General features: G+C 44.7%; 1 protein-coding gene across 1 annotated transcript; it reads left to right on the top strand.

Annotated features, from left to right (window-relative positions):
* The first annotated feature begins 576 nt into the window (after positions 1 to 576).
* Positions 577 to 23,898, top strand: RLN3 (relaxin 3). Its single transcript, XM_040415838.1, has 2 exons — positions 577 to 1,184; positions 23,439 to 23,898. Exons 1-2 carry the CDS (start codon positions 1,004 to 1,006, stop codon positions 23,717 to 23,719), a joined length of 462 nt encoding a protein of 153 aa, XP_040271772.1. The 5' UTR covers positions 577 to 1,003; the 3' UTR covers positions 23,720 to 23,898.
* The last annotated feature ends 2,509 nt before the right edge of the window (positions 23,899 to 26,407 follow it).

Here is a 26,407-nt window from a genome sequence, read left to right as displayed (position 1 = left end):
CGGCAGGACGGATCCGACAGGCTGTTCACCCGCCGGACTCCCCTGCCGCTAGTGTGAAACTAGCCTTAGTTAGTTGGTTCACATATATAATACAGATAGTTAGTGGGAGATAGTCAGTGCAGGTTATATCCTGATATAGTGTAGCTGATAGGTTCTGCTGTCCATACATACATGCTACAGACATAGTGCTGTGATGCACCAATCAGTAATATGTAGTCAGACCTGCTAAAATGTGAAGTTGCACGTATTGCGGCAAAATATTCGCATCATTAATTGCCGATTAATGCGCATATATCGGAGCACTCTATCTGCATATAAAGCTATTGTAATGTTCTGCCGTGCCAACCATTGTCTCCAGTCTCAGGAAACTTCTAGCAGCTTGGAAAATGTAGCAACAGTGACCCACGCCGGTATCGCGCGCGCAATACGCGCATATTACATTGACTATTTTTCGCAATCAAGAAAATGATGGCGAATTCATGATGAATATTCGCCCAAATATTCTCAAAATATCACAAATTCGAATATTGCCCCAGGCGCTCATCACTAGTCACCACAAGAACATGAAGGCCTGATCCTTCCACGTGGTGTGGAGATGGTAGCCCTGAGCGGTTTCTCATCACCCATTGGTCAGTCCTGAGTTTCTGTGGTAAGTAGACCACTATGATGTCAGCGGCTGAGGATGGATAATAAGTGACATCACTGGAATGTGCCTTCGTAATCTCCAGCGCGCAGTGTGTAATGGCGTCCGCTAGACTTGTCAAGTAGTAAATGAGAGTGATTTTCTGCTACTGACGAGCTCTGAATAATTCCTGCTTGATTATTCTTTGGAAAGGTTATCTCTGCCCTCAGAGCTGGTCTGGGAGGGGGGGTCGCAGAGCAAAGGTTCTTATCTCTTCCTCAGGGCCACACCGCCTCCTTATAAGAGGGTGGCCCACAGTCCTGTAGAAGTTCTCATTCATTCTCGTCACCTGTCGCTGCTGCCCGGGGACCATCCAGCGTAATGCAGCGACTGGCACCGGCTCTCTTGACGCTCCTGTGGCTGTTGGCCATGCACGACGGTGCCCATGGCAGCGTCAGAGTGCCCACAATCGGGGTGAAGCTGTGTGGAAGAGAATTCATACGGGCTGTCATCTTCACATGCGGAGGGTCCCGGTGGAGGCGAAGTGACCTCATGCAAACAGGTGGGTAGAAGACAGCTCTGTAAGTATGGAGATGTATAGATCTGTCATGTAGTGCCCTGAGGAGGTATCCCACAAGGCAGACAGTATCACACATGATAGGCTTAGATACAACAACTCAGCAGACAGTATCACACATGATAGGCTTAGATACAACAACTCTGCAGACAGTATCACACATGATAGGCTTAGATACAACAACTCAGCAGACAGTATCACACATGATAGGCTTAGATACAACAACTCTGCAGACAGTATCACACATGATAGGCTTAGATCCATCAAATCAAAAATCTCTATCACACATGATAGGCTTAGATACACTAACTCTGCAGACAGTATCACACATGATAGGCTTAGATCCATCAAATCAAAAGACATTATCACACATGATAGGCTTAGATACAACAACTCAGCAGGCAGTATCACACATGATAGGCTTAGATACACTAACTCTGCAGACAGTATCACACATGATAGGCTTAGATACAACAACTCAGCAGACAGTATCACACATGATGGGCTTAGATACAACAACTCAGCAGACAGTATCACACATGATAGGCTTAGATACACTAACTCAGCAGACAGTATCACACATGATAGGCTTAGATCCATCAAATCAAAAATCTGTATCACACATGATAGGCTTAGATACACTAACTCTTCAGACAGTATCACACATGATAGGCTTAGATACAATAACTCAGCAGACAGTATCACACATGATGGGCTTAGATACAACAACTCAGCAGACAGTATCACACATGATAGGCTTAGATACACTAACTCTGCAGACAGTATCACACATGATAGGCTTAGATACAACAACTCAGCAGACAGTATCACACATGATAGGCTTAGATACAACAACTCAGCAGACAATATCACACATGATAGGCTTAGATCCATCAAATCAAAAATCTGTATCACACATGATAGGCTTAGATACACTAACTCTGCAGACAGTATCACACATGATAGGCTTAGATACAATAACTCAGCAGACAGTATCACACATGATGGGCTTAGATACAACAACTCAGCAGACAGTATCACACATGATAGGCTTAGATACAACAACTCAGCAGACAGTATCACACATGATAGGCTTAGATACAACAACTCAGCAGACAGTATCACACATGATAGGCTTAGATACAACAACTCTGCAGACAGTATCACACATGATAGGCTTAGATACAACAACTCAGCAGACAGTATCACACATGATAGGCTTAGATACAACAACTCAGCAGACAATATCACACATGATAGGCTTAGATCCATCAAATCAAAAATCTGTATCACACATGATAGGCTTAGATACACTAACTCTGCAGACAGTATCACACATGATAGGCTTAGATACAATAACTCAGCAGACAGTATCACACATGATGGGCTTAGATACAACAACTCAGCAGACAGTATCACACATGATAGGCTTAGATCCATCAAATCAAAAGACATTATCACACATGATAGGCTTAGATACAACAACTCAGCAGGCAGTATCACACATGATAGGCTTAGATACACTAACTCTGCAGACAGTATCACACATGATAGGCTTAGATCCATCAAATCAAAAATCTGTATCACACATGATAGGCTTAGATACACTAACTCTTCAGACAGTATCACACATGATAGGCTTAGATACAATAACTCAGCAGACAGTATCACACATGATAGGCTTAGATACACTAACTCTGCAGACAGTATCACACATGATAGGCTTAGATACAACAACTCAGCAGACAGTATCACACATGATAGGCTTAGATACAACAACTCAGCAGACAATATCACACATGATAGGCTTAGATCCATCAAATCAAAAATCTGTATCACACATGATAGGCTTAGATACACTAACTCAGCAGACAGTATCACACATGATAGGCTTAGATACAATAACTCAGCAGACAGTATCACACATGATGGGCTTAGATACAACAACTCAGCAGACAGTATCACACATGATAGGCTTAGATACAACAACTCAGCAGACAGTATCACACATGATAGGCTTAGATACAACAACTCAGCAGACAGTATCACACATGATAGGCTTAGATACAACAACTCTGCAGACAGTATCACACATGATAGGCTTAGATACAACAACTCAGCAGACAGTATCACACATGATAGGCTTAGATACAACAACTCAGCAGACAATATCACACATGATAGGCTTAGATCCATCAAATCAAAAATCTGTATCACACATGATAGGCTTAGATACACTAACTCTGCAGACAGTATCACACATGATAGGCTTAGATACAATAACTCAGCAGACAGTATCACACATGATGGGCTTAGATACAACAACTCAGCAGACAGTATCACACATGATAGGCTTAGATACAACAACTCAGCAGACAGTATCACACATGATAGGCTTAGATACAACAACTCAGCAGACAGTATCACACATGATAGGCTTAGATACAACAACTCAGCAGACAGTATCACACATGATAGACTTAGATACAACAACTCAGCAGACAGTATCACACATGATAGGCTTAGATACACTAACTCAGCAGACAGTATCACACATGATAGGCTTAGATCCATCAAATCAAAAATCTGTATCACACATGATAGGCTTAGATACACTAACTCTGCAGACAGTATCACACATGATAGGCTTAGATACAATAACTCAGCAGACAGTATCACACATGATGGGCTTAGATACAACAACTCAGCAGACAGTATCACACATGATAGGCTTAGATACAACAACTCAGCAGACAGTATCACACATGATAGACTTAGATACACTAACTCTGCAGACAGTATCACACATGATAGTGCCTGCTGAGGTATTGTATCTAAGCCTATATGTGTGATACTGTCAGCTTATCTGATGGATCTAAGCCTATCATTTGTGATACTGTCTGCTACGTTAGTGTATCTAAGCCTATCATATGCGATACTGTCTTCTGATCTGAAGGGTCTAAGCCTATCATGTGTAATAGTGTCTGCTGAGTTATTGTATCTAAGCCTATCACACATGATAGGTTTAGATCCATCAGATCAGAAGACAGTATCGCATATGATAGGCTTAGATACACTAAATTAGCAGACAGTATCACAATCGCCTCTTTTACAAGGACCATTTAGTCATATGTTTCCAGAAGGAGTAACAGAGGAACAGGAAAACAAAGAGTTCTGACAAAGCAACTGTTCTGCATTACTCCGTAATGTGTACTAGAAACTGTGGCCATTATCACGGTTACAGTATTTCGTGGGCTCTTGACGTACAAACGAGACTAAATTTAAAGGGCACTGACCCCCATGCTATACGTACAGCTAACATTCATGGTAAAATATAGGATTTTTTTATGGGGTCTTAAATTGTAGGAAGGTGACCAGATGATGAGCTATATACATCCGTGGAGGAAGGGATGACCACTCGGAGCACTAGCACAAACTTATTGTCCATTACCCGGGGGGGATGCATACCTATAAGGGTGGGGTTGCCTTTTAACCCTTTCCTGCATCTAAATAAATATTTGGCAGGATGGACTTCTACCTCCTGTGATTGGCGGTGCTGCTCCCCTAGAATGATGGTCTCCAGCCTTTGGCACTACATGGGGGACTTGTAATTTCGGAAACCTCGAATTGGCCGTGGCCATGTGTTCTAGCCTCTGCAGGGTAAATATGTGGTCAGACATGGCGAATATCGACCACAAGTTCTGCCAACTGAAATTAGCTTTACCTTAAGGGGTTAAAGGCTTGCAGCATAATATACACTGAATATTTCCGACTCTGTATCTGTCTATCTATTTTGCACATTTTGTGAGCCTGCAGTGTTCGCTTTAATGTAAACCACCAGCCGGCCGCACTGATGTCACCTCCGCATGAGCACAAACCACAGGAGTCACTAATGTCACTATTCTGTTATTGTGCTGATCTGGCCTGATCTACCTGCAGAGCCAATGCAAAAGACTATCACTCCCATCATGCCTTCTCTTCACCCGCTAGAAGCTTGCTTTCTTCTGCTCGGTTACACACCTACCAAGGGTGCAACTGATCTGAGCTAATCTGTAGCTCACGATAGTGGTTGTCACCTCAAGCCTTGTCTTGGCAAAAGAATATCTTCAATTCATCAGCCTTAACCAGGGTTGCCAACCTTCCCTTTAGACTAAAATTCATGGACAGCCCAAAAATGTTATGGACATACACCCCACCCCTTTAGGAGGACATGCATGACAAGTTCTTTCAGCCGCATCTTCTCTGTGCAGAGTTTGCCAAAAAGACACCTTAGATTCCTCACTTTTCTATCATTATCCTCCCTTCCCTGATGTCCCAACAGTGTCATCATGCTGCTATCGCCAATACTATGTCAGCTGTGCCCCCCAATGTCCCCAAATTCTGTACTGTAGAAATAAGTGCCAAGTCCAACAATACTAGTAATTCTCCCCTAGAGGGCCCTCATTAGTAATTAGTAGTGCCCCAATAGAGATAATGCTCCCGAAAGTACCCCTGTTAGCAGTAGTGCCCTCCATATTGTGCCAAATAATTATAACCCTCCCCAATAGTACCCCCATTTTTTCTCATAGTGCCTCCAGTAGGGCTCACAGAAGTAATAAGGCCCCTCTATAGTGGGCCAGGTAATTATAATACTCCCATATAGTGTCCCCACTAGCTTAACTGCCCCCATATAGTCCACCAGTAGTTCAACTATTCCCCAATAGAGCCCCCAGTAGTTCAAATAGCCCTCTATAGTGCACCTAGTAGTTTAGATAGTCCCCTATACTGCCCCCAGTAGTTTAGATAGCCCCCCATAGTGCCTCCAGTAGTTTAGATAGCCCTCAGTAGTTTAGATAAAACTGTAATACTGCCTCCTATGTACAAGAATATAACTACTATAATACTGCTCCTATGTACAAGAATATAACTACTATAATACTGCCCCCTATGTACAAGAATATAACTACTATAATACTGCTCCTATGTACAAGAATATAACTACTATAATACGGCCTCCTATGTACAATAATATAACTACTATAATACTGCCTCCTATGTACAAGAATATAACTACTATAATACTGCTCCTATGTACAAGAATATAACTACTATAATACTGCTCCTATGTACAAGAATATAACTACTATAATACTGCCCCCTATGTACAAGATTATAACTACTATAATACTGCTCCTATGTACAAGAATATAACTACTGTAATACTGCCTCCTATGTACAAGAATATAACTACTATAATACTACCTTCTATGTACAGGAATATAACTACTAGAATACTGCTCCTATGTACAAGAATATAACTACTATAATACTGCTCCTATGTACAATAATACAACTACTATAATACTGCTCCTATGTACAAGAATATATCTACTATAATACTGCTCCTATGTACAAGAATATAACTACTATAATACTGCTCCTATGTACAAGAATATAACTACTATAATACTGCTCCTATATACAAGAATATAACTACTATAATACTGCTCCTATGTACAAGAATATAACTACTATAATACTGCCTCCTATGTGCAAGAATATAACTACTATAATACTGCCTCCTATGTACAAGAATATAACTACTATAATACTGCTCCTATGTACAAGAATATAACTACTATAATACTGCCTCCTATGTGCAAGAATATAACTACTATAATACTGCTCCTATGTACAAGAATATAACTACTATAATACTGCTCCTATGTACAAGAATATAACTACTATAATACTGCTCCTATGTACAAGAATATAACTACTATAATACTGCCCCTATGTACAAGAATATAACTACTATAATACTACCTCCTATGTACAAGAATATAACTACTATAATACTGCCTCCTATGTGCAAGAATATAACTACTATAATACTGCCTCCTAGCTGTGAGGACGTGTGTCAGTAGCTCTCCTGAGGCTTTGGATGTCTGGAGAAAGCCCAGGGCGGGGCCACTCTGGGTGGGGATGCTCCCCAAGCAAGGCCCAGGCTCCAAGGCCTATTCTGGGAAATAATTCCCAGACTTCTCACTCCATGGATAATTATCCAGAAGTTTCTTTGGAAGGAAGGAATGTTCCGAGTGTTGCCAGTCCCAGTGCAGCAGGAAGCAAAGATGAAAAGAAAATGTTTGAAGTAAAGAAGGAGACATCGCTGAGTAAGACCATGGCTGCAGGTGTGCAATCCACCCCACCCGCAGGCAGACAGAGGAGAACTTCCCTGGAGAAGCAGACCATGCAGGAGAATCTGCAGCAGCCTGTCCTCATGCGGTCTGACCGCACACGTTACGGGAGTGGGAACAGCGCAAAAGTCGCCAACCCGACAGATGAGACCAGAGGGAATACTGAAGGAAGGCTTCATGGGGCCACAAGTGCAGTCACTGGGAAGAACCAGGGGCCCAGTCCCCAATCTGGAGATAGTGACCTCGCAGCAGTGACCACGGCTGCACCAAGTCCAGTGCAAGGACCAAGCAGAGGGACGCCTGTAAGGAGCCATTCTGTGAGTACACAACCCCCCCAATACTCAGCGTGCACCTGAACTATGTCTGGCCGAGCGGATCCCAGCTCTGGTCAAGAGACTGGAGACATTAAAAAGAACAAAACTACAGCTGCAGAAACAGATAGATTGTGTCTATAAGCTAAAGGCAGCAAACCCCAACAATCAGGCCGTCCACGACAAGAAGCTGAGCGCCCTCGCTGTGCAGGACATGGAGGCTGTACTGGAGCAGATGGGACCAGTCGCTGAAACCTTCAGGAACCAGCAAAGACTTGAGGGACATGGGGGAAGACCTGCGCCAGAACCATCTCCATCTAAACCCAAGTCTCCAACCTGTCCAGATGACACCCAGCAGGCCTGTGCAAGACCAGTCCTCAGACCAGCCAGCTTCCCTTTTGAGAAAGGGAATTTGTACAGAGAAGTGGGAGAAAGTGTCCAGCAACAGCAAAGACCTGCAGAGACTCCTCAAAAGGTACCACAAGTCCCAGCGGTTTGTATTGTGAAGCAGGACAAGCCAGAAGGTAACTCTGCAGTAGCAGTGCAGTCACCACAAGCCCTGGGGGGCAGTAGAGAGCAGCAGGACTGTGGACTCTCGCCTGAAGGTAACTCTGCAGTAGCAGAGCAGTCACCACAAGCCCTCGGGGGCAGTAGAGAGCAGCAGGACTGTGGACTCTTGCCTGAAGGTAACTCTGCAGTAGCAGTGCAGTCACCACTAGCCCTGGGGGGCAGTAGAGAGCAGCAGGACTGTGGACTCTCGCCTGAAGGCAGCAGTGCGGCAGAGAGCTCACAGGTCATGGCTCAGCAGGACTGTCGGGGCTCTGTAGAGCAGGATCATACTGCTAGTGACTGCATTGATATGACTGTATGTGATGTTACTGATGATGTTTCTGCAGAGGGGAGCGCTTCACAGTGTGTGTGGGATTTGGGGTCATCTCTAGAGTCGGGTCCACCATTAGATCAGCCTTCAGAGACTTGTGACTCGCAGAGTATTATGGATGATGGTGGGGAGGGGGCTGTACAGTCTGATGCACAGCACTTTGCCCCTTTAGTTACACCAGAAGTGTCAGACCCCCATAGTGCAGGCGGTCAGCAGCCACCACAGCGCCCCCAAGTACAGCAGGAGGGTGGAACTGGTGGTGTCTCCTCTGGTAATGCCTGGAGCCGTGGGTCACCATCCTTCAGGTCTAATGTAAACTATACAGGTCAGGCTTTTAAGAGGAGGAACGTGGTCAGGTTCAGGCATAGAGGGGCCAAGGAGGAGTTGCCTGACAGGAGGTTTGTGGTCCGTGAACTTCTGTGCCACCAAATGGGTTTCCTGCCATCTAACATCCTGGCAGTGATAAACCTTCCTGACAGGCAGGGGTATGACGTCAGTTTTAAACTCATGTCTGACCTGGACCGCTTCTGGGCTCATTTCGCCCGGGTGAGAGATGCTGATGACTGGAATAAGTACAGCCTCATCCCCATCTCTAGACCGGACACAGCAAACGTCACCATAATATTCTGGAACGAGTCGGTACCACACCAGGATATTGTTGTATGGCTAAAAAGACACTGTGACCTAATGTCAGATCTGACCAAGACCAGGGACGAGGATGGCATATGGACTGGGGGGTGGAAGGTCCTGGTAAAGTTACGGCAGGTTAACAACATCACCCAACATCTGCCCAACTCATTCTTTATTGGCCGGGAGAAAGGGGTATGCTTCTATGCGGGTCAGCCTAGAAAATGTTTTAAATGCGGAAAGGCCGGTCATATTGCGAGTGTGTGCACCCTGGTAAAATGCAACTTATGCGGGGAGATCGGCCATGTCAGCGCCACCTGCCAGAACATCCGGTGCAACCTCTGTGGTAGGATCGGTCACTCGCACAGGGACTGTCCAGACGCCTGGCATAATGTTTGTAAGGACTTCCCTGATGAGGACTTGCTGGAAGTGGCAGATGACCTAGAGGAGGAGACGCTGTTGTCAGGGTCAGCAGTGACACCGCCCGAGCCTCAGCACAATATGGGTGATAATATGGGAGACATAGTGCCTGACCAGTCCCAGACAGGAGCCACTGAGGGGAACGGGGAGGTCACTGAGCAGGTTGTGGGCACGTCGTCTTCTGCCCCAGCATCAATAAATCCGCAGAAGAAACGGAAGAAGGACAAAACCAGCCGTAAGCCTGAGGGGAAATGGACCACTGTCCAAAAACCTTCCAAAAAGAAAGTAGACCCCGGGTCAGGTGTCATGACTATCACAAATAGGTACGGTGTCCTATCAGAGTCAGACGCTGAGGAAGAGATGGAGAGAGAGTTAAAGAGGATGGTAGATGAATTTAATGAGGACCAAGAGGGCGATCCCCCCACAAAAAGGAAACCCCCGCGAGCTAAATGTCTGTCCGAATCGGACATGGAGACAGGTGGTCGGCAGGTGGGCTCAGACCCAGATCTATGATGATGGGGGGAATATCTCTGCTTCTTGTGCTTTGCTTTGCTTTGATGGCTGACTTTACCCTTAAAGTGTTCTCCAGTAATGTGAACAGTGTCAGAGTGAGGAGGACCAGGCATGCGGTTTATGAACATCTAAGGTCTCTTGATGCTGATGTCTTTTTCTTACAAGAGACACGTTTGAATACTTTAGGACTCTTACGGGAAGCCGAGCGTGAATGGCGGTCTGGTCCATCCTTTTGGTCACTGGCTGTAGAACCAAGTGCCGGGGTCTCTATCCTCTTTAACACCAATGATGTAACTATACATAGGTTGACAGAGGTATTGATGGGAAGGTGCCTAATTCTGGAAGTTACTATTCGGGGTAGGAGGCTCCGTCTTATAAATATCTATGGTTCGCAGACAGTGACTGAAAGGGTTAACCTTTATAATGAAGTGAAGCCATATCTCTTCACATCTATCCCTGTCATCATGGCTGGAGATTTTAATGCCACCAGGACATCTTGTGACAGGACCTCTAATAGGCCTCTTACCAGAGACTCCAAGGTCTTAAACAGAATTATTCAACAGGCCGGGTTGTCAGATGTGTTTGTGCAGGGTGGTCGGAAACCAAAATTTACTTATTTTTGTGGTGAAAGAAGAAGTCGGATAGATTTAGCTCTGGTGAGTCCTACAGAGACCATTGGTGAGAAAGATGAGAAGATCGTCCCTTATTCAGACCATCTGGCCTTATATTTCTGTTTGGGTGTCACAAAGTGTTCTGGGACAGGTAGAGGGTTATGGAGACTTAATTCCAGTCTATTAGAAGACCCTTCGGTTCAGAGTCATGTTCACTCTCTTATACAGAGTCAGCTAGAGAGAGTGGACTTTTATGACAATATGGCCGACTGGTGGGAGGATGTCAAGGATGAGATCCGATCCCTCTTAAAGAGACTGTCAGTTATAAAGGGGAAGAGTAAGTACGGCCAGTATCTCAAGCTGCGGAAAGAATTGGAGTCACTATATTCGGCGGGAGGGGATGACCAACAAAGGATAGACCGGCTGAAATCTGAGATAAGGCAGTATCAGTACAGCAGGTACACCTCCCTGGTTCTTGAACGGGATTATGGGACCTTAGGGTCTCCTGATCCCTTTGAGAATTGCCGGGAGCGAGTGGCAAATAAATCTGTCACCGGTCTCGCTGACCCCCAGGGTGTTTTGCAAGAATCTCGGGAGGGTATCCTGGGGGTAGTGAGATCTTACTATGCTGACTTGTTTCAGAGGAAGGTTTTGGATAGAGACAAGATGACCCAATTCTTGGAGGCAACTCCGCTCCCTGATACTAATGATTTGGACTTTTCTCCTTTGACAGCAGATTTGACGGTGGCGGAGGTTAAAGAGGCAATTGATAAGTTACATCTGAAGAAGGCACCAGGTCCAGATGGGATAACAGCAGAATTCTATAGGACATTCAGAGACCTCTTGGCCCCAATCCTCGTGGATGTATATACAAATTGTCTAGAAAGTCACCTGATGCCTCCATCCATGAGAGTGTCCTCGCTGATTCTGCTGTCCAAAGGTAAAGAGCCGAGTGACATCAAGAACTGGAGGCCGATTGCCCTCTTGAATGTCGACAGAAAGATTCTGGCAAAAATTCTGTTTTCTAGATTAGTTTGTCTGTCCTCAGCACTGTTGTCAGGCTGTCAGTTTGGCACAGTAGAAGGGCGGAACATCTCTGGAGCAGTCCTCTCGATAAGGGAGATGTTTGAGAGATGTAAAGCCCTGAGGGGTGGGAGATATGTTGTGAGTCTTGACCAGGCTAAAGCCTTTGACAGAGTAGATCATGAGTATCTATGGGCCACTTTGTCAAAGTACGGTATTCCGGGGCAATTCATCGATTGGCTGAAGACTCTGTATTGCGAGGCTGAGAGCTTTCCTCTGGTCAATGGTTGGCAGGGTGATACCTTCAGGGTTGAGGCAGGGGTGAGACAGGGTTGCCCACTGAGTCCGCTGCTGTATGTATTTGCCTTAGACCCATTCTTGAGGTCACTGCAGGAGTGTGGTTTTCAGGGGGTGCCAGTCCCCCATTGCCTGCCCCTGAGTGTTGTTGCCTATGCGGATGATGTGACTGTAGTGATATCTGAGCCTCGTGAGGTGGAGATGTTGTCTGCGGCCATCAGAAGTTACTCGGAAGCCTCAGGGTCTCTGGTCAACCTTGAGAAGAGTCAAGCTCTCTGGATATCAGACAGTGATCCAGACTTTAATCTGCCACAATTTGTGAGAGCCTCCACCTATATTAAAATCCTAGGGGTCAAATTTGGGAGGAATGATAACGCCAAACTAAATTGGGAAGAGAAGTTGGAAGCCGGAAATGCAAAGGTTCAGCGATGGAAGAACTGGAGGCTGACCTATAGAGAAAGGGTTAAAATGTTGAAGACTTACCTGGTCCCTGTCTTCTTGTATGTCTCTGTCGTTTTTCCTTTGCCGGAATCTTTCTCCGTTAGGCTCTTTAGCCTGTTCTTCCAACTGTTGTGGGGGAACAGGTTGAACCTGATAAAAAGAGGGATCACCTACCTACAGAGGAGAGAGGGTGGGTTGGATATGCTGAATCCAAGGGTGTTCTTTGACTCCATGTTTCTAAAAGTTAATTTTGGTTGCCTGGACTCAGAGAACAGCTTCCTGTGGGTGAATATTATCAGGGACTGGATAATGCCTTTTGCAGAGTCTTGGGTGCGAGGCGGCAGTCTCAAGAGGGGTCGATGGACGAGTGACTACCTCCCCCAGTACCTGGACTATGGGCTGAAGTGTGTGAGAAGGTGGAAGATAGAGAAGTCCTACATTGAGGGTAAGCCAAGGAAAGATCTATACGTGAGGGTCTGTAGGGCTTTCTTTTGTTCTCCACTTGTCTTGAGGGATTGTGTGACTAGCACTTTACAAGAAAGTCTGAAGCTCCTCAATGGGAATCGACTCCCCGCCAAATTATTTGACATAGCGTGGTTGTCATTACATGGAAAGCTATTTGTTAGGGGTAACCTGAAATTTTTAAGTGTTTCAGATAGGAACTGTCCTCTCGGTTGTCAGCAGGAGGAGACGATGGAGCACTTAATATCTGACTGCAGGGGTGGGAGGAGAATATGGGAAGAGGTGTCACAAAAGCTAAACATCCCATTACTGCAGTCCCTGACTTATGCTGATATAATCTATGCTGTTCCATCCAGAAATAGGAATGTAGACAGGGGGACAATGTACCTGATCATTTCTGTCATAAAATACTACCATTGGCACATGAGAACCCGCGTGTCTATACACAATGAGCCATTCCACCACACCACAGCCGTAAGCCAAATAATGTCTGAGCTCCAGTGGGTTAAGTCATTAGAGATAAGGAGTAACCCGAATAATAGGAAATTATGGAGAAATGTGTCTTTGGTTTAAAACAGAAAATATGATGTTATTTTGTGTGTTTTTTTTCTCTTCTTTTTCCTCCCCAGCAAATGTGGACTTTCTAAGTTTAATATGATTCTATAGTCATTCTAGTTGAGTAGTCATTGTGTGTACAATGCCTGTTATTTTTTTGTTTTTGTAAGAATGTATTTTAATTGTATTTTTTTGTTTGTTTTCACAATAAAAATTGCCTCCTATGTGCAAGAATATAACTACTATAATACTGCTCCTCTGTACAAGAATATAACTACTATAATACTGCCTCCTATGTACAAGAATATAACTACTATAATACTGCCTCCTATGTACAAGAATATAACTACTATAATACTGCTCCTATGTACAAGAATATAACTACTATAATACTGCTCCTATGTACAAGAATATAACTACTATAATACTGCTCCTATGTACAAGAATATAACTACTATAATACTGCTCCTATGTACAAGAATATAACTACTATAATACTGCTCCTATGTACAAGAATATAACTACTATAATACTGCTCCTATGTACAAGAATATAACTACTATAATACTGCTCCTATGTACAAGAATATAACTACTATAATACTGCTCCTATGTACAAGAATATAACTACTATAATACTGCTCCTATGTACAAGAATATAACTACTATAATACTGCTTTTATGTACAAGAATATAACTACTATAATACTGCTCCTATGTACAAGAATATAACTACTATAATACTGCTCCTATGTACAAGAATAGAACTACTATAATACTGCCTCCTATGTACAAGAATATAACTACTATAATACTGCCTCCTATGTACAAGAATATAACTACTATAATACTGCCTCCTATGTACAAGAATATAACTACTATAATACTGCTCCTATGTACAAGAATATAACTACTATAATACTGCTCCTATGTACAAGTATATAACTACTATAATAATGTCCTCAGATGCATATAGTTTGTAGGAAAACATTCAGTGAAGCATGTATTTTATTCATTAATCTCAGCTCTTTCTGAGCTCAGTAGTCCCAGTTGCCATCTTATCAGTGATGTATAGCCTTCCCTGCAGTACCGTTTATGCATAATTAGCTGTCAATCACTGACTGAGCTCAGAAAGAGCAGAAATATAAATGTATAAATTACATGTTTCACAGAATCTTTCCCCACAAGACAATATAACACTCTGCTCCGCTCCTCCTGCTCTATAACATGCTTCCTGCAGATTGCACTGGATTTTCATGGTGACAGGTTCTCTTTACCAGGATACCATCTCCTTGGGACAGTCCTGAATTTGTAGATCATTTTACTCGGTTCTTTAGCAAGGCTTTGGTAGCCTTGTCCTATCTTCATGCATTCACTCTGACTAGTCTTTCGTGAGAAGAACCGATTTGTCAGTAACCAGGCTTTGTGTGCCTTTATGTAATGGACATGTAATACTCACACTACTCGTACTACTTTTATTGAAACATATTTTGGCAATTAGCTCTTGGAGATGCCGTTAACACAGAGGTTCACTTACTTTATCCCCCTGTAATGTGGATTTTTACTCCTTGTGTGTGACCGCACGTTCCCTTCCGGTTAGAAGAGTCGTGGATTTGTCATCGCCCTTTGTTTCCACCCTTGTGTAATGTGTTTTACGGGAAGTAGATTCCCACAAAACAAATTCAAAGTTAATGTAAAAGTAATTGGTTCAACAAAAGCATCTGACATCCAGATCTGGTAAACAGGGGTGGACTGGCCACAGACCTTACAGGGAAATTTCCTGGTGGGCCGATGCCCAGGGGGCGGCCTGACCTCCTCACAGCCGCCGGCTGGGTACATAAGGATCTGATGCTCTCAGCATTAACTAATGTAGGAGCATCAGGTTCTTATGCACCAGTGCCAGCAGCCGCAGGTGTCCTCCTGAACTCAACTTCATCAGAACGGTGATATGGCAGTATTTTATGCTGCACTGTGATTTTGCTGGGGCGGTATTTTGTGCTGCACCATAGTATTGCAGGCCTCGTCTACTTCTGTCCCTGCCTACTTGTGTTGCTCTACCTTCTATCAATTTGGACTGGCCGATTGGGTCACTTTTTTTTTTTTTTTTCAAGGCCACTTTAAGTTCCCAGTCGGGTATTCAGAAGAAGCTGCCATCAACTGACAGCCTCTCCATTTCCAGTGATCATTATAGGCAACCCTCGTCTGACAGCCTCTCGATTTCCAGTGGTCATGAGCAGCCCTCACCTGACAGCCTCTTCATTTCCTATATTCACCCAAAACAGCCCCTACCTGACAAATTCTAAATTTCCAGGGATTAGAAGAAGTAGCCCTCATCCAGTGGTGTACCTCTAATATAGGCAGACCAGGCAGCTGCTATGGGGCCCGGAGAGGATGTAAAGCCCCGCTCCCTGATTATACTACAATAACAATAGATACTGCTTGAGTCCTACCTGGGGCTCTGGTGGGCCCTGCTTCCCCTGCCCCTACGCACCTTTGAACTCTGCTTGCTGCTGTTTATATACAGGACATTGTGCCCTAGGCCAGTGGCGTCGCTAGGGGGGGAAGCCAGAGGGGGCCATGGCCCCCCCTACATCACGCTGTGCCCCCCCAACTAAAATGTCCCCCCTAAGTGACCTGCCGCAGTCGGGCACAGGGAGATGAGCGCTTCCATTGCGCTCATCTCCATAGTCATCTGCCTGTGCTGCAGCGGTGCAGGGGAGGGAGAGGCGTTTCCCTTCCCCTTCCTCTGATAGGCTGCAGGCACTAGGCCGGCAGCCTATCAGAGGCCGGCGCAGGCGGCGCAATGACGTCATCGCGCCGCCTGAGCCATACAGCGCGGGACACAGGCCGGAAGAGGCCTGCGTCGCATCGCTGACATGAAGGTAAGTATAAGTGTTTTTTTTACAATAGTTTGACAGGCACATTAGGGGGACTCTTGTTACTGGCACATTGGGGGGGCTTATTACTGGCACATTGGGGGGGTTATTACTGGCACATGATGGGGGGGCTTATTACTGTCACATTGGGGGGGCTTATTACTGGCACATTGGGGGGGCTTATTACTGGCACGTGATGGGGGGCTTATTACTGGCACGTGATGGGGGCTTATTACTGGCACGTGATGGGGGGCTTATTACTGGCACGTGATGGTGGGCTTATTACTGGCACTTGATGGTGGGCTTATTACTGGCACTTGATGGTGGGCTTATTACTGGCACTTGATGGGGGGCTTATTACTGGCACGTGATGGGGGGCTTATTACTGGCACATGATGGGGCGGCTTATTACTGGCACATGATGGGGGGGCTTATTACTGGCACATGATGGTGGGACTTATTACTGGCACATGATGGGGGGCTTATTACTGGCACATGATGGGGGGCTCTTGTTACTGGAAAATTGGGGGGGCTCTTATTACTGGCACGTGATGGGGGGCTGGGCTCTTATTACTGGCACATTGGGGGGCTCTTGTTACTGGCACGTGATGGGGGGGCTCTTTGTTACTGGCACGTGATGGGGGGCACTTATTACTGGCACGTTATTGGGGGCACTTATTACTGGCACGTTATTGAGGGCACTTATTACTGGCACATTATTGGTGGGCACTATAGGGGCATTTACTGAGGCCGCAAAGAAGGGGTATTTTATATGGGGGGCTCCGTACAGTAGCATTTTATACTGGGACACATTATGGTGGGTACTATGGGGAAGGGGGGAGAGGAGTACTAAGGAGTCATCTACGGGGACACTAAGAAGGGGTATTTTATACTTGCAAATTATGGGGGACACTGAGGGCATCTACTGGGGCACGATATATGGGGCATTTTATACTGGTACATTATGGGGGGCACTAGGAGGAAGGGGGAGCGGAGCACTATGGGGGCATTTACTGGGGGCACTATATAGGGGTATTTTATACTGGCACATTATGGGGGACATTAGCTCAACTGGGGGCATTACAAGGGGGTATTTTTTGCATTGTCACATTATAAGGCCAAATGCACACGGCCGTGTTCCGTGGCCGAGAGCGGTCCGTGGTATGCCGGGCTGGATTCCTGTTCAGAGCAGGAGCGCACAGCATCATAGCAACCAATGACGCCGTGCGCTCCTGCTCTGAACAGGAATCCAGCCCGGCATACCACGGACCGCTCTCGGCCACGGAACACGGCCGTGTGCATTCGGCCTAAGGAGAATTATTTCTACTGGGGGGGGCATTATGGTGGGCTTTATTACTCCCCCATGGTATGACCCCCTAGTAGCAGCACCAGCCTCTCCCTGCTCTGCTCTTCCTCTGCCCCTTCTCCAAATCCTTATTATGAAATCTTTCTCATTAGGATAAAACACAACATCAGCTCCGCCGAGCCCCCCGGCCAAAGTGGTGAAGTGTGGTCCAAGATCCCCAAGGGCCAAGCCAAGTAATTGTAAGTTTTCATGTGAAATATGTTTGTTATACACATATAGCATCCACTGTGCCACACAATGTACAGTATACCGCTACACTGTGCCACACAATATACAGTATACCTCTACACTGTGCCACACAATGTACAGTATACCTCTACACTGTGCCACACAATATACAGTATACCTCTACACTGTGCCACACAATGTACAGTATACCTCTACACTGTGCCACACAATGTACAGTATACCTCTACACTGTGCCACACAATGTACAGTATACCTCTACACTGTGCCACACAATGTACAGTATACCTCTACACTGTGCCACACAATGTACAGTATACCTCTACACTGTGCCACACAATGTACAGTATACCTCTACACTGTGCCACACAATGTACAGTATACCTCTACACTGTGCCACACAATGTACAGTATACCTCTACACTGTGCCACACAATGTACAGTATAACTCTACACTGTGTAGTCTGTTCTATAAGCACCCTTGTTCTGTGGTGGCAGACAGAAAATAATCTGGAAGTGCCCCTCCCGAGACCAGGCTCTAGATCCGCCACTGGACCGCTCACAGGAGTGTACATTTCTTCTAAACTGTAATCCGTATCCTCTGACCTGCAGAAATCAGCGCTCGCTCGGTAACAACTAACAGGCAGTACCTGTAGGCTGTAGCCTGGCCCTGTTACCGAAGCTAGCCGAGTGGTGTAAGGTTAAGGTACTAGTAGAGATGAGCGTCCGCTGAATCCGGATTTAAAGTTAAAGTTAATGCAGGATATGGATTACAGTTTAGAAATGTCAAATGTACACTCCTGTGAGAGGCGGGGAGGGAGATCTGTGGATGACACTGTTATAGGGAGAGGGATCTGTGGATGACACTGTTATAGGGAGAGGGATCTGTAGATGACACTGTTATAGGGAGGGGGATCTGTGGATGACACTGTTATAGGGAGGGGGATCTGTGGATGACACGGTTATAGGGAGGGGGATCTGTAGATGACACTGTTATAGGGAGGGGGATCTGTGAATGACACTGTTATAGGGAGGGAGAACTGTGGATGACACTGTTATAGGGAGGGGGATCTGTGGATGACACTGTTATGGAGGGGGAAATGGGGATGACACTGTCATGTGGTGGATCTGTGGATGACACATATAGCATAAGATGCTATATACGGTATGTGTCATCCACAGATCCCCCCCCCATAGCAGTGTCATCCACAGATCCCCCTCCCTATAAAAGTGTCATCCACAGGCAACTAGGACATGTTGAAATCTGAGTGATTGTTTTTTTTTTTTAAAACCACAGACAGCAGGACTTTTCTTACCTGTTGCGGTTTTAGGTATTGTGTAAAGTATCGCAGTATTTCTAAGCGTACTTGTGTAAATGTATCGTTATTATAGCTGCCCCCCTACTTTTGTCCTGGCCCCCAGTGTGCCCCCCCAAAATTTGAAAGCTAGAGACGCCACTGCCCTAGGCAGAATCCCCCCCATGTACTCTGCCTGGTGCACATTAAACATCAGAAGCAAGCAGAGCTCATGGCAGGGAGCCCCCCTCCCTGCTTGGGTAAAAAAAAAAATTATAATATTTCTTAATTGAATAAAAAAAATGTTCAAGGCATTTATAGACTACTTCATTCCTTAAAGGATTTGTGTGTTATTTTTAAATATTTAAATAATTTAGGAATAGGGATGAGTGAACTTCTGTTTTCAAGTTCGGCGTACAAGGTTCGGATTATCTAAGGCTACTTTCACACTAGAGGCAAGGAACTCCAGCAGGCTGTTCCGGCGGGTGAACAGCCTGTCGGATCTGTGCTGCAGCTAGTGCACGCGTGCCCCCGGACTACCGTTCCGGCCCCATTGACTATAATGGGGGCGGGCCGGAGTTCCAACGGCAGCATGGCAAACATGCCGAGAGGCGGTCGGAATAAAACTACGACATGCGCACACACACACACTAGCTGAACCTGAACAATATACACGCACACACTGTCCTCAATATACAATAAGTAACATATATATAGAGCGCCAATACAGAAGGGGGCATTATATGTACTCCACCAGGGGGCATTGTATATATACTACAGGGGGCATTATATATACTATACAGGGGGCACAGCAGGGAGGTTTTTTAAAATACTGGGGCCACTATAACTTATTACCACTAGGGGCTTTAAAGGGGAGCCTTCTTACTGCTGGGGGCACTGTAGGGGCCTTTATTTCTACTAGGGTCCCTATGGGGGCATTATTAATATGGGGGGTATTATTACTAAGCACAATATAGAGAACATTACTAATAAAGGGGTTGTTTTGGGGGGTACTGTCGGGGCCACTATTAACCCCTTAGTGACCACTCATGCGTGTTTTCTACGGCGGTCACTAAGAGGCCTTAGACTAAGGATGCACGGGTCCCCCGACATGAGAGCCGCGGCCCTGATCTAACAGCCCGGACCAGCAGGAGTGCCGATCCGGGCTGTTTAACACTTAACATGGCGCCCGCCGCATGTAAAATGCTGACAGAGGGAGCGGACTCCCTCTGTCTCCCATCGGCACACCGCAAATGCGATCACGGGGTGCCGATGTGTGTGAAAGCTGCCTGGGGTCTGATGTAGGCCCAAGACCAGCCTTCAGTAATTTCCAGCAGGCTTTTTTTCCCATTGAAAATACGCTTTTCAATAAAAAATTGCAAAAAAAAAATCTTCTCCTAATGTTTGGTATTGCCGCGTCCGTAACGACCCGGACTACATAAATATCATGTAAATTATCCTTTACGGTGGACACCGTAAAAAAAAAAAAAAAAAGACAGAATTGCTAATTTACATTAGTCTAAGTTACTACCGAAAAAAAACTTAATAACAAACGATCAAAAAGAGCCATTTACTCCAAAATGATACCAATGAAAAATACAAGTAGTCCCACAAAAATTAAGCCCTCACACAAGTCCATAGAAAGAAAAATAAAAAAGTTATGGGTCTTGGGAAGCGGCAATGCAAAAACATTTTTTTTTATTTTTTTTCTATTGCAAAAAAGTAGTAAAATTTAAAAAAACTATATGTATTTGGTATCACTGTAATTGTTCTGACCCAGAGAATAAAGATATGTTATTTATACCGAAAAATGAAAGCCGTGAAATTTATAACATAAAAACGCAGTGGCAGTATTGCTGTTTTTCCCATCTTCTTCCCAGAAAGGGGTAATAAAAGTTAATCAGAAAGTAATGTGTACCCCACAATGGCGCCATTAAAAACTACAACTTGTCCCGCAAAAAACAAGCCCTCATAAAGCTATATAGACGGAAAAATAAAAAAAGTTATAGGTCTTGGAAAGCGATGATGAAAAAAGGAAGAAACACGCTCGGTCAGTAAGGCCCAAAACAGGTTGGTCACTAAGGGGTTAATATTCGGGGCAATCTAAGAGCACTATTATTATGGGGGGGGGGGACTATCTTTATGGCAGTATACTTTCTATAGTATTTGGGGGCACTGGGGAGCACATTGTCCACAATATTGGGGGTGGCAGCAGGATGACAATGTTCAGGCATAAGAAGGGGAAGGATGATAGAAAAGCGAGGAATCTAAGGCTACTTTTACACCAGCGTTTTTGCTTGATCCGGCAGGGATCAGCAAAATCGCTTCTGTCATGATAACACAACCGCCTGCATCCGTTATGAACGCACTCAAAAACGCTGCTTGCTGCACTTTTGTGTGCGTCATGGGAATGCAATGAAACACACATTCTGGAGCACTTCGTTCCCTTCAGTTCAGTTTTGTCCCCATTGACAATGAATGGGGACAAAACTGAAGCGTTTTACTTCGGTATTGAGACCCTATGACGGATCTCAGTACCGGAAAGGGAAAACACTAGTGTGAAACATAAGCATCCCTCATCTGACAGACTCTCCATTTCCAGTGGTCATAGGAGGCATCCCTCATCTGACAGCCTCTCCATTTCCAGTGGTCATAGGAGGCATCCCTCATCTGACAGCCTCTCCATTTCCAGTGGTCATAGGAGGCATCCCTCATCTGACAGCCTCTCCATTTCCAGTGGTCATAGGAGGCATCCCTCATCTGACAGCCTCTCCATTTCCAGTGGTCATAGGAGGCATCCCTCATCTGACAGCCTCTCCATTTCCAGTGATCATGAGAAGCAGCCCTCACCTGACAGCCTCTTCTTTCCCTATATTCACCCAAAGCAGCCCTACCTGACAAACTCTATACTTCCAGGGGTTAGAAGATGTAGCCCTCATCTCTCAGCTTCGTTTTATTGATCATAAAAAGTAGTCCTTATCTTACAGCCTCTCCATTTCCAGTTATAGTAAAAAGCATCCCTTATCTTTTCCATTCTCTATATTCACCAAAATTCACCTGGCAAAATTTGCATTTGCAGGGATAAGAAGAAGCATCCCTCATCTGACAGCCTCTCCTTTACCAGTGACCATAAGAAGCAGCCATATTATTAATGGTGATCAGAAGCAGCAGACCTCATCTGATAGCATTCCCTATCATACAGCTTCTCCATTTCTAGCGATCAGATGTAGGATCCCTGATCTGACAGCCTCTCCATTTTCAGTGATGAGTTGTAGAAACCCTCATCTGCTAGCCATCTCCTTCTTTATGACCACATGATGAGCTCCACATAGGCATTGCTTCTCCCAAAATGGTTGCCTCCATAGTTTATGCGGCTCTGAGTTCTTTCTGTTGTGGGAAATTACTATGGTACTACTATTCTATGAAAAAGGTAGGTTTTTATACAACTAGGGATCCTGAAGGTGCATCCACCTTCCTGGGGCGTCGTCCAGCCTCTCAGGATGGTTGACTGGTGCTTCAGTTTCAAAAGATATGGAACCCTAGGACTTGAGCAAATTAATAGCATTGGGTCGCTGTGTTATTAGATCATTGTATGGTACAGACGTGGGCTGGATAATAGGAAGGTCCAGTGGGACGTTGCTCCACCAACTAGAGGTGTGCACCATTCTGCTCTCCACTGATATCACTGCTGATTTGGGCATTCTGCTGCTCTACAGTATTGCCTGAATAAACATGGGGACCTAGCTCCTCAAAGGCCACATAGTCTATTATTGCACCCTTTTTAGGCCTGGTTATTTTCAAGCTTTTTTGTTTGGCTTGGAACACAAAAAGTGGAGACAGCAATGAGGTCAAGGCTGTGGCCCAGAAATTAACCTAATCATGATGTATTGATGTATGTGGCTGGGTGAGTAACTCCTCAGCATAATACCCACAGGAAACCATAAGGAGAACTAGGTGTGAACTAGATTTCTATGTAAATGTTAACTTCAGAAGACTGTGTATAATTGCCATGGCCATCGATCGTAAGTTGATTCTAGGTTGGACACCAGAGATATATCTCATCTCACATTCCTCTGGTGGCCAAATATCAGTTTCCTTAGCCTCCATAATGAAGATACATAACTACATTCATATTGTATGCCTTAGATGCCTAGAAATGTTTGGTATAGTTATACAATAACAGAGTATTTGGGTTTTTCAGGGGACCCCGCAGATCTTTTTGGGAACCTGAGACCCACAGACAGAGATTCGGAAGAAGAAGAGATGTTTGGCGAGTGGGCTACCAACTTACGACCTCCCAACAATGAAATCATGGACTATGGATCTCCTCAAACCTGGAGAGACACCACAGTGGGCAGGCATGGAGCATCAGAGGACGCCGTAAGGGCAGTGGAAAGGAGAGGAAGAGAGGCAGCACTGGGCTTGTCCAACACGTGCTGCAAGTGGGGATGTAGTAAAAGTCAGATTAGCTCCCTTTGCTGAGAATGAACATTGTCCCCTATCCCGGAAACATCCGTGGATTAGAGATGGCTGGATCACGTTACATAAGAGACATGTGTGTACAGAGTGTACGATCAGTGTGCTGAGCCCCTAGCGGGCTGTGTCCAGTCACATATGTGCCGTCTGGTGTGTTATTTATTTGTATATTATGCCTCTGCATATGGAGCTGTGAAATCCTATCAGCAATTTTGCCAAGCAATTAAAAACTATCATAAAAAAGCAGAAGTGTCCTAGAAGTGTCAGACTGCCTCAATCAAATGAACTGCTTCTTATGCCAAATAATTCTGGTGCCCCTCCTTGTATAGCTTTACATCAACCCTCCTGACATTGATCACACAACCCCATCCAGAAAACCAGAGACAACACGTAGCCCATCTATGCAGACAAGTCCCACCAACTTGAACCTGCCAAGATTGGTAGTGCTGAAATGCCTCACCTCTTAGCTTAATTTTTCAACTATGCCTTGGGGAAGTCCACTGTATGATGCAGGATCTAGCTATGCCTTTTCTGAACTGCGGTGGTGGTGTCTTAACATGTTTCCCTCACCTTGCAGCAGAGTCTTGATAGCTTGGTCACTCTGCTGACATAAATATGCCATATCTTACATATCTTTTGTAGCCTGGGACCCTGTAGGCATTCTGAAGTAGTTGTCCTATTACATGCGCTGACTCTTGGGTCCTCATGGCCTGAAGTTGCGGGAGCTGGATTGCAGGCTCCCTCACTCCTGACTCTATACATTCTCACTCTTTGCACTAGCTCTTCCCCTCCCTTGGCAAGAAATCGGACCGGCTCACTCCTACCAAGAGGGGAGGAATGGGATGCTCAGTCCCATTCCTGTTGCCAAACACTTCCAAACATACCCCATCTGCTGGTGAACAAGGAGTATAGCATAACATTACATTAAATTACATTACACTGCAATCCTCAGGTCTGGGGTACTATATATATGTATGTATATATATATATATATATATACAGTACAGACCAAAAGTTTGGACACACCTTCTCATTCAAAGAGTTTTCTTTATTTTCATGACTATGAAAATTGTAGATTCACACTGAAGGCATCAAAACTATGAATTAACACATGTGGAATTATATACATAACAAACATTTTCACATTATATACAGTGTGAAACAACTGAAAATATGTCATATTCTAGGTTCTTCAAAGTAGCCACCTTTTGCTTTGATTACTGCTTTGCACACTCTTGGCATTCTCTTGATGAGCTTCAAGAGGTAGTCCCCTGAAATGGTTTTCACTTCACAGGTGTGCCCTGTCAGGTTTAATAAGTGGGATTTCTTGCCTTATAAATGGGGTTAGGACCATAAGTGGCGTTGAGGAGAAGTCAGGTGGATACACAGATGATAGTCCTACTGAATAGACTGTTAGAATTTGTATTATGGCAAGAAAAAAGCAGCTAAGTAAAGAAAAACGAGTGGCCATCATTACTTTAAGAAATGAAGGTCATCTTAAAAAAGAATTTTACAAGAAATGAAGGTCAGTCAGTCAGCCGAAAAATTGGGAAAACTTTGAAAGTAAGGGCTATTTGACCATGAAGGAGAGTGATGGGGTGCTGTGCCAGATGACCTGGCCTCCACAGTCACCGGACCTGAACCCAATCGAGATGGTTTGGGGTGAGCTGGACCGCAGATTGAAGGCAAAAGGGCCAACAAGTGCTAAGCATCTCTGGGAACTCCTTCAAGACTGTTGGAAGACCATTTCAGGGGACTACCTCTTGAAGCTCATCAAGAGAATGCCAAGAGTGTGCAAAGCAGTAATCAAAGCAAAAGGTGGCTACTTTGAAGAACCTAGAATATGACATATTTTCAGTTGTTTCACACTTGTTTGTTATGTATATAATTCCACATGTGTTAATTCATAGTTTTGATGCCTTCATAGTCATGAAAATAAAGAAAACTCTTTGAATGAGAAGGTGTGTCCAAACTTTTGGTCTGTACTGTATATATATATATACATGCTCAACTCCAACACCAAGTGTGCATATGTAGTGAATGGAAAAAGTCTGGCAGTGACTTATCTTCCTGGTAGAAAAAGCATCAGGCATTGAAATGCAACACGCCTGATCCTTATCTCCCCAGATGCCATCGGAAGGACCAGCTAAAAGCGTTGGCTTTGGCCAGTGTGCATCTAATGGTTTTCATAGGGTTTGTGATTGGTTGCTATGGGCAATTTTTTACTTTAGACAGTTTTATAATCTTTCCCTGATTTTTAGGTCCACTGCTTAATTGGTAAAGTTCTTTCATAATCAAAAACTTTGAGGGACCAAGCAGTAGGGGAGCACCCCTAAAATGAAAAACGGAGTGACAGTAAGGTGCAACCCGCCACTGCTTAGTGAGGAACCCTGCACCACTGATTCCTGTTAAATTACAGCAGTCTGCCCCAGGGTATACAGAGATAGACAAAGAGAAATATTCAGTTAGGAGTTGATTTCTTCATATCTACCTATCTTAAGACCAGCGTTTTAGATCCTGGTCTTAATAAAGGACCATAGGTTGCGGTGGATCCGCCGAAGTTATGAAAAGGCGCCGGCCTATCCATAACTTCGGCGTATCCAGCGCCGATCTAAATGTAAGACAGCTTCCTAGAAATATAGTATTTACAGCATTGTACTGATATGTGAGGTACGAGGTGCAATTTATCAGTAC

Source organism: Bufo bufo, chromosome 1, assembly GCF_905171765.1.
Source record: "Bufo bufo chromosome 1, aBufBuf1.1, whole genome shotgun sequence".
In the NCBI taxonomy this organism is placed as follows: Eukaryota; Metazoa; Chordata; class Amphibia; order Anura; family Bufonidae; genus Bufo; species Bufo bufo.
The sequence above is the reverse complement of the archived record's forward strand: the minus strand, read 5'-3'. Positions and strand labels throughout refer to the sequence as shown.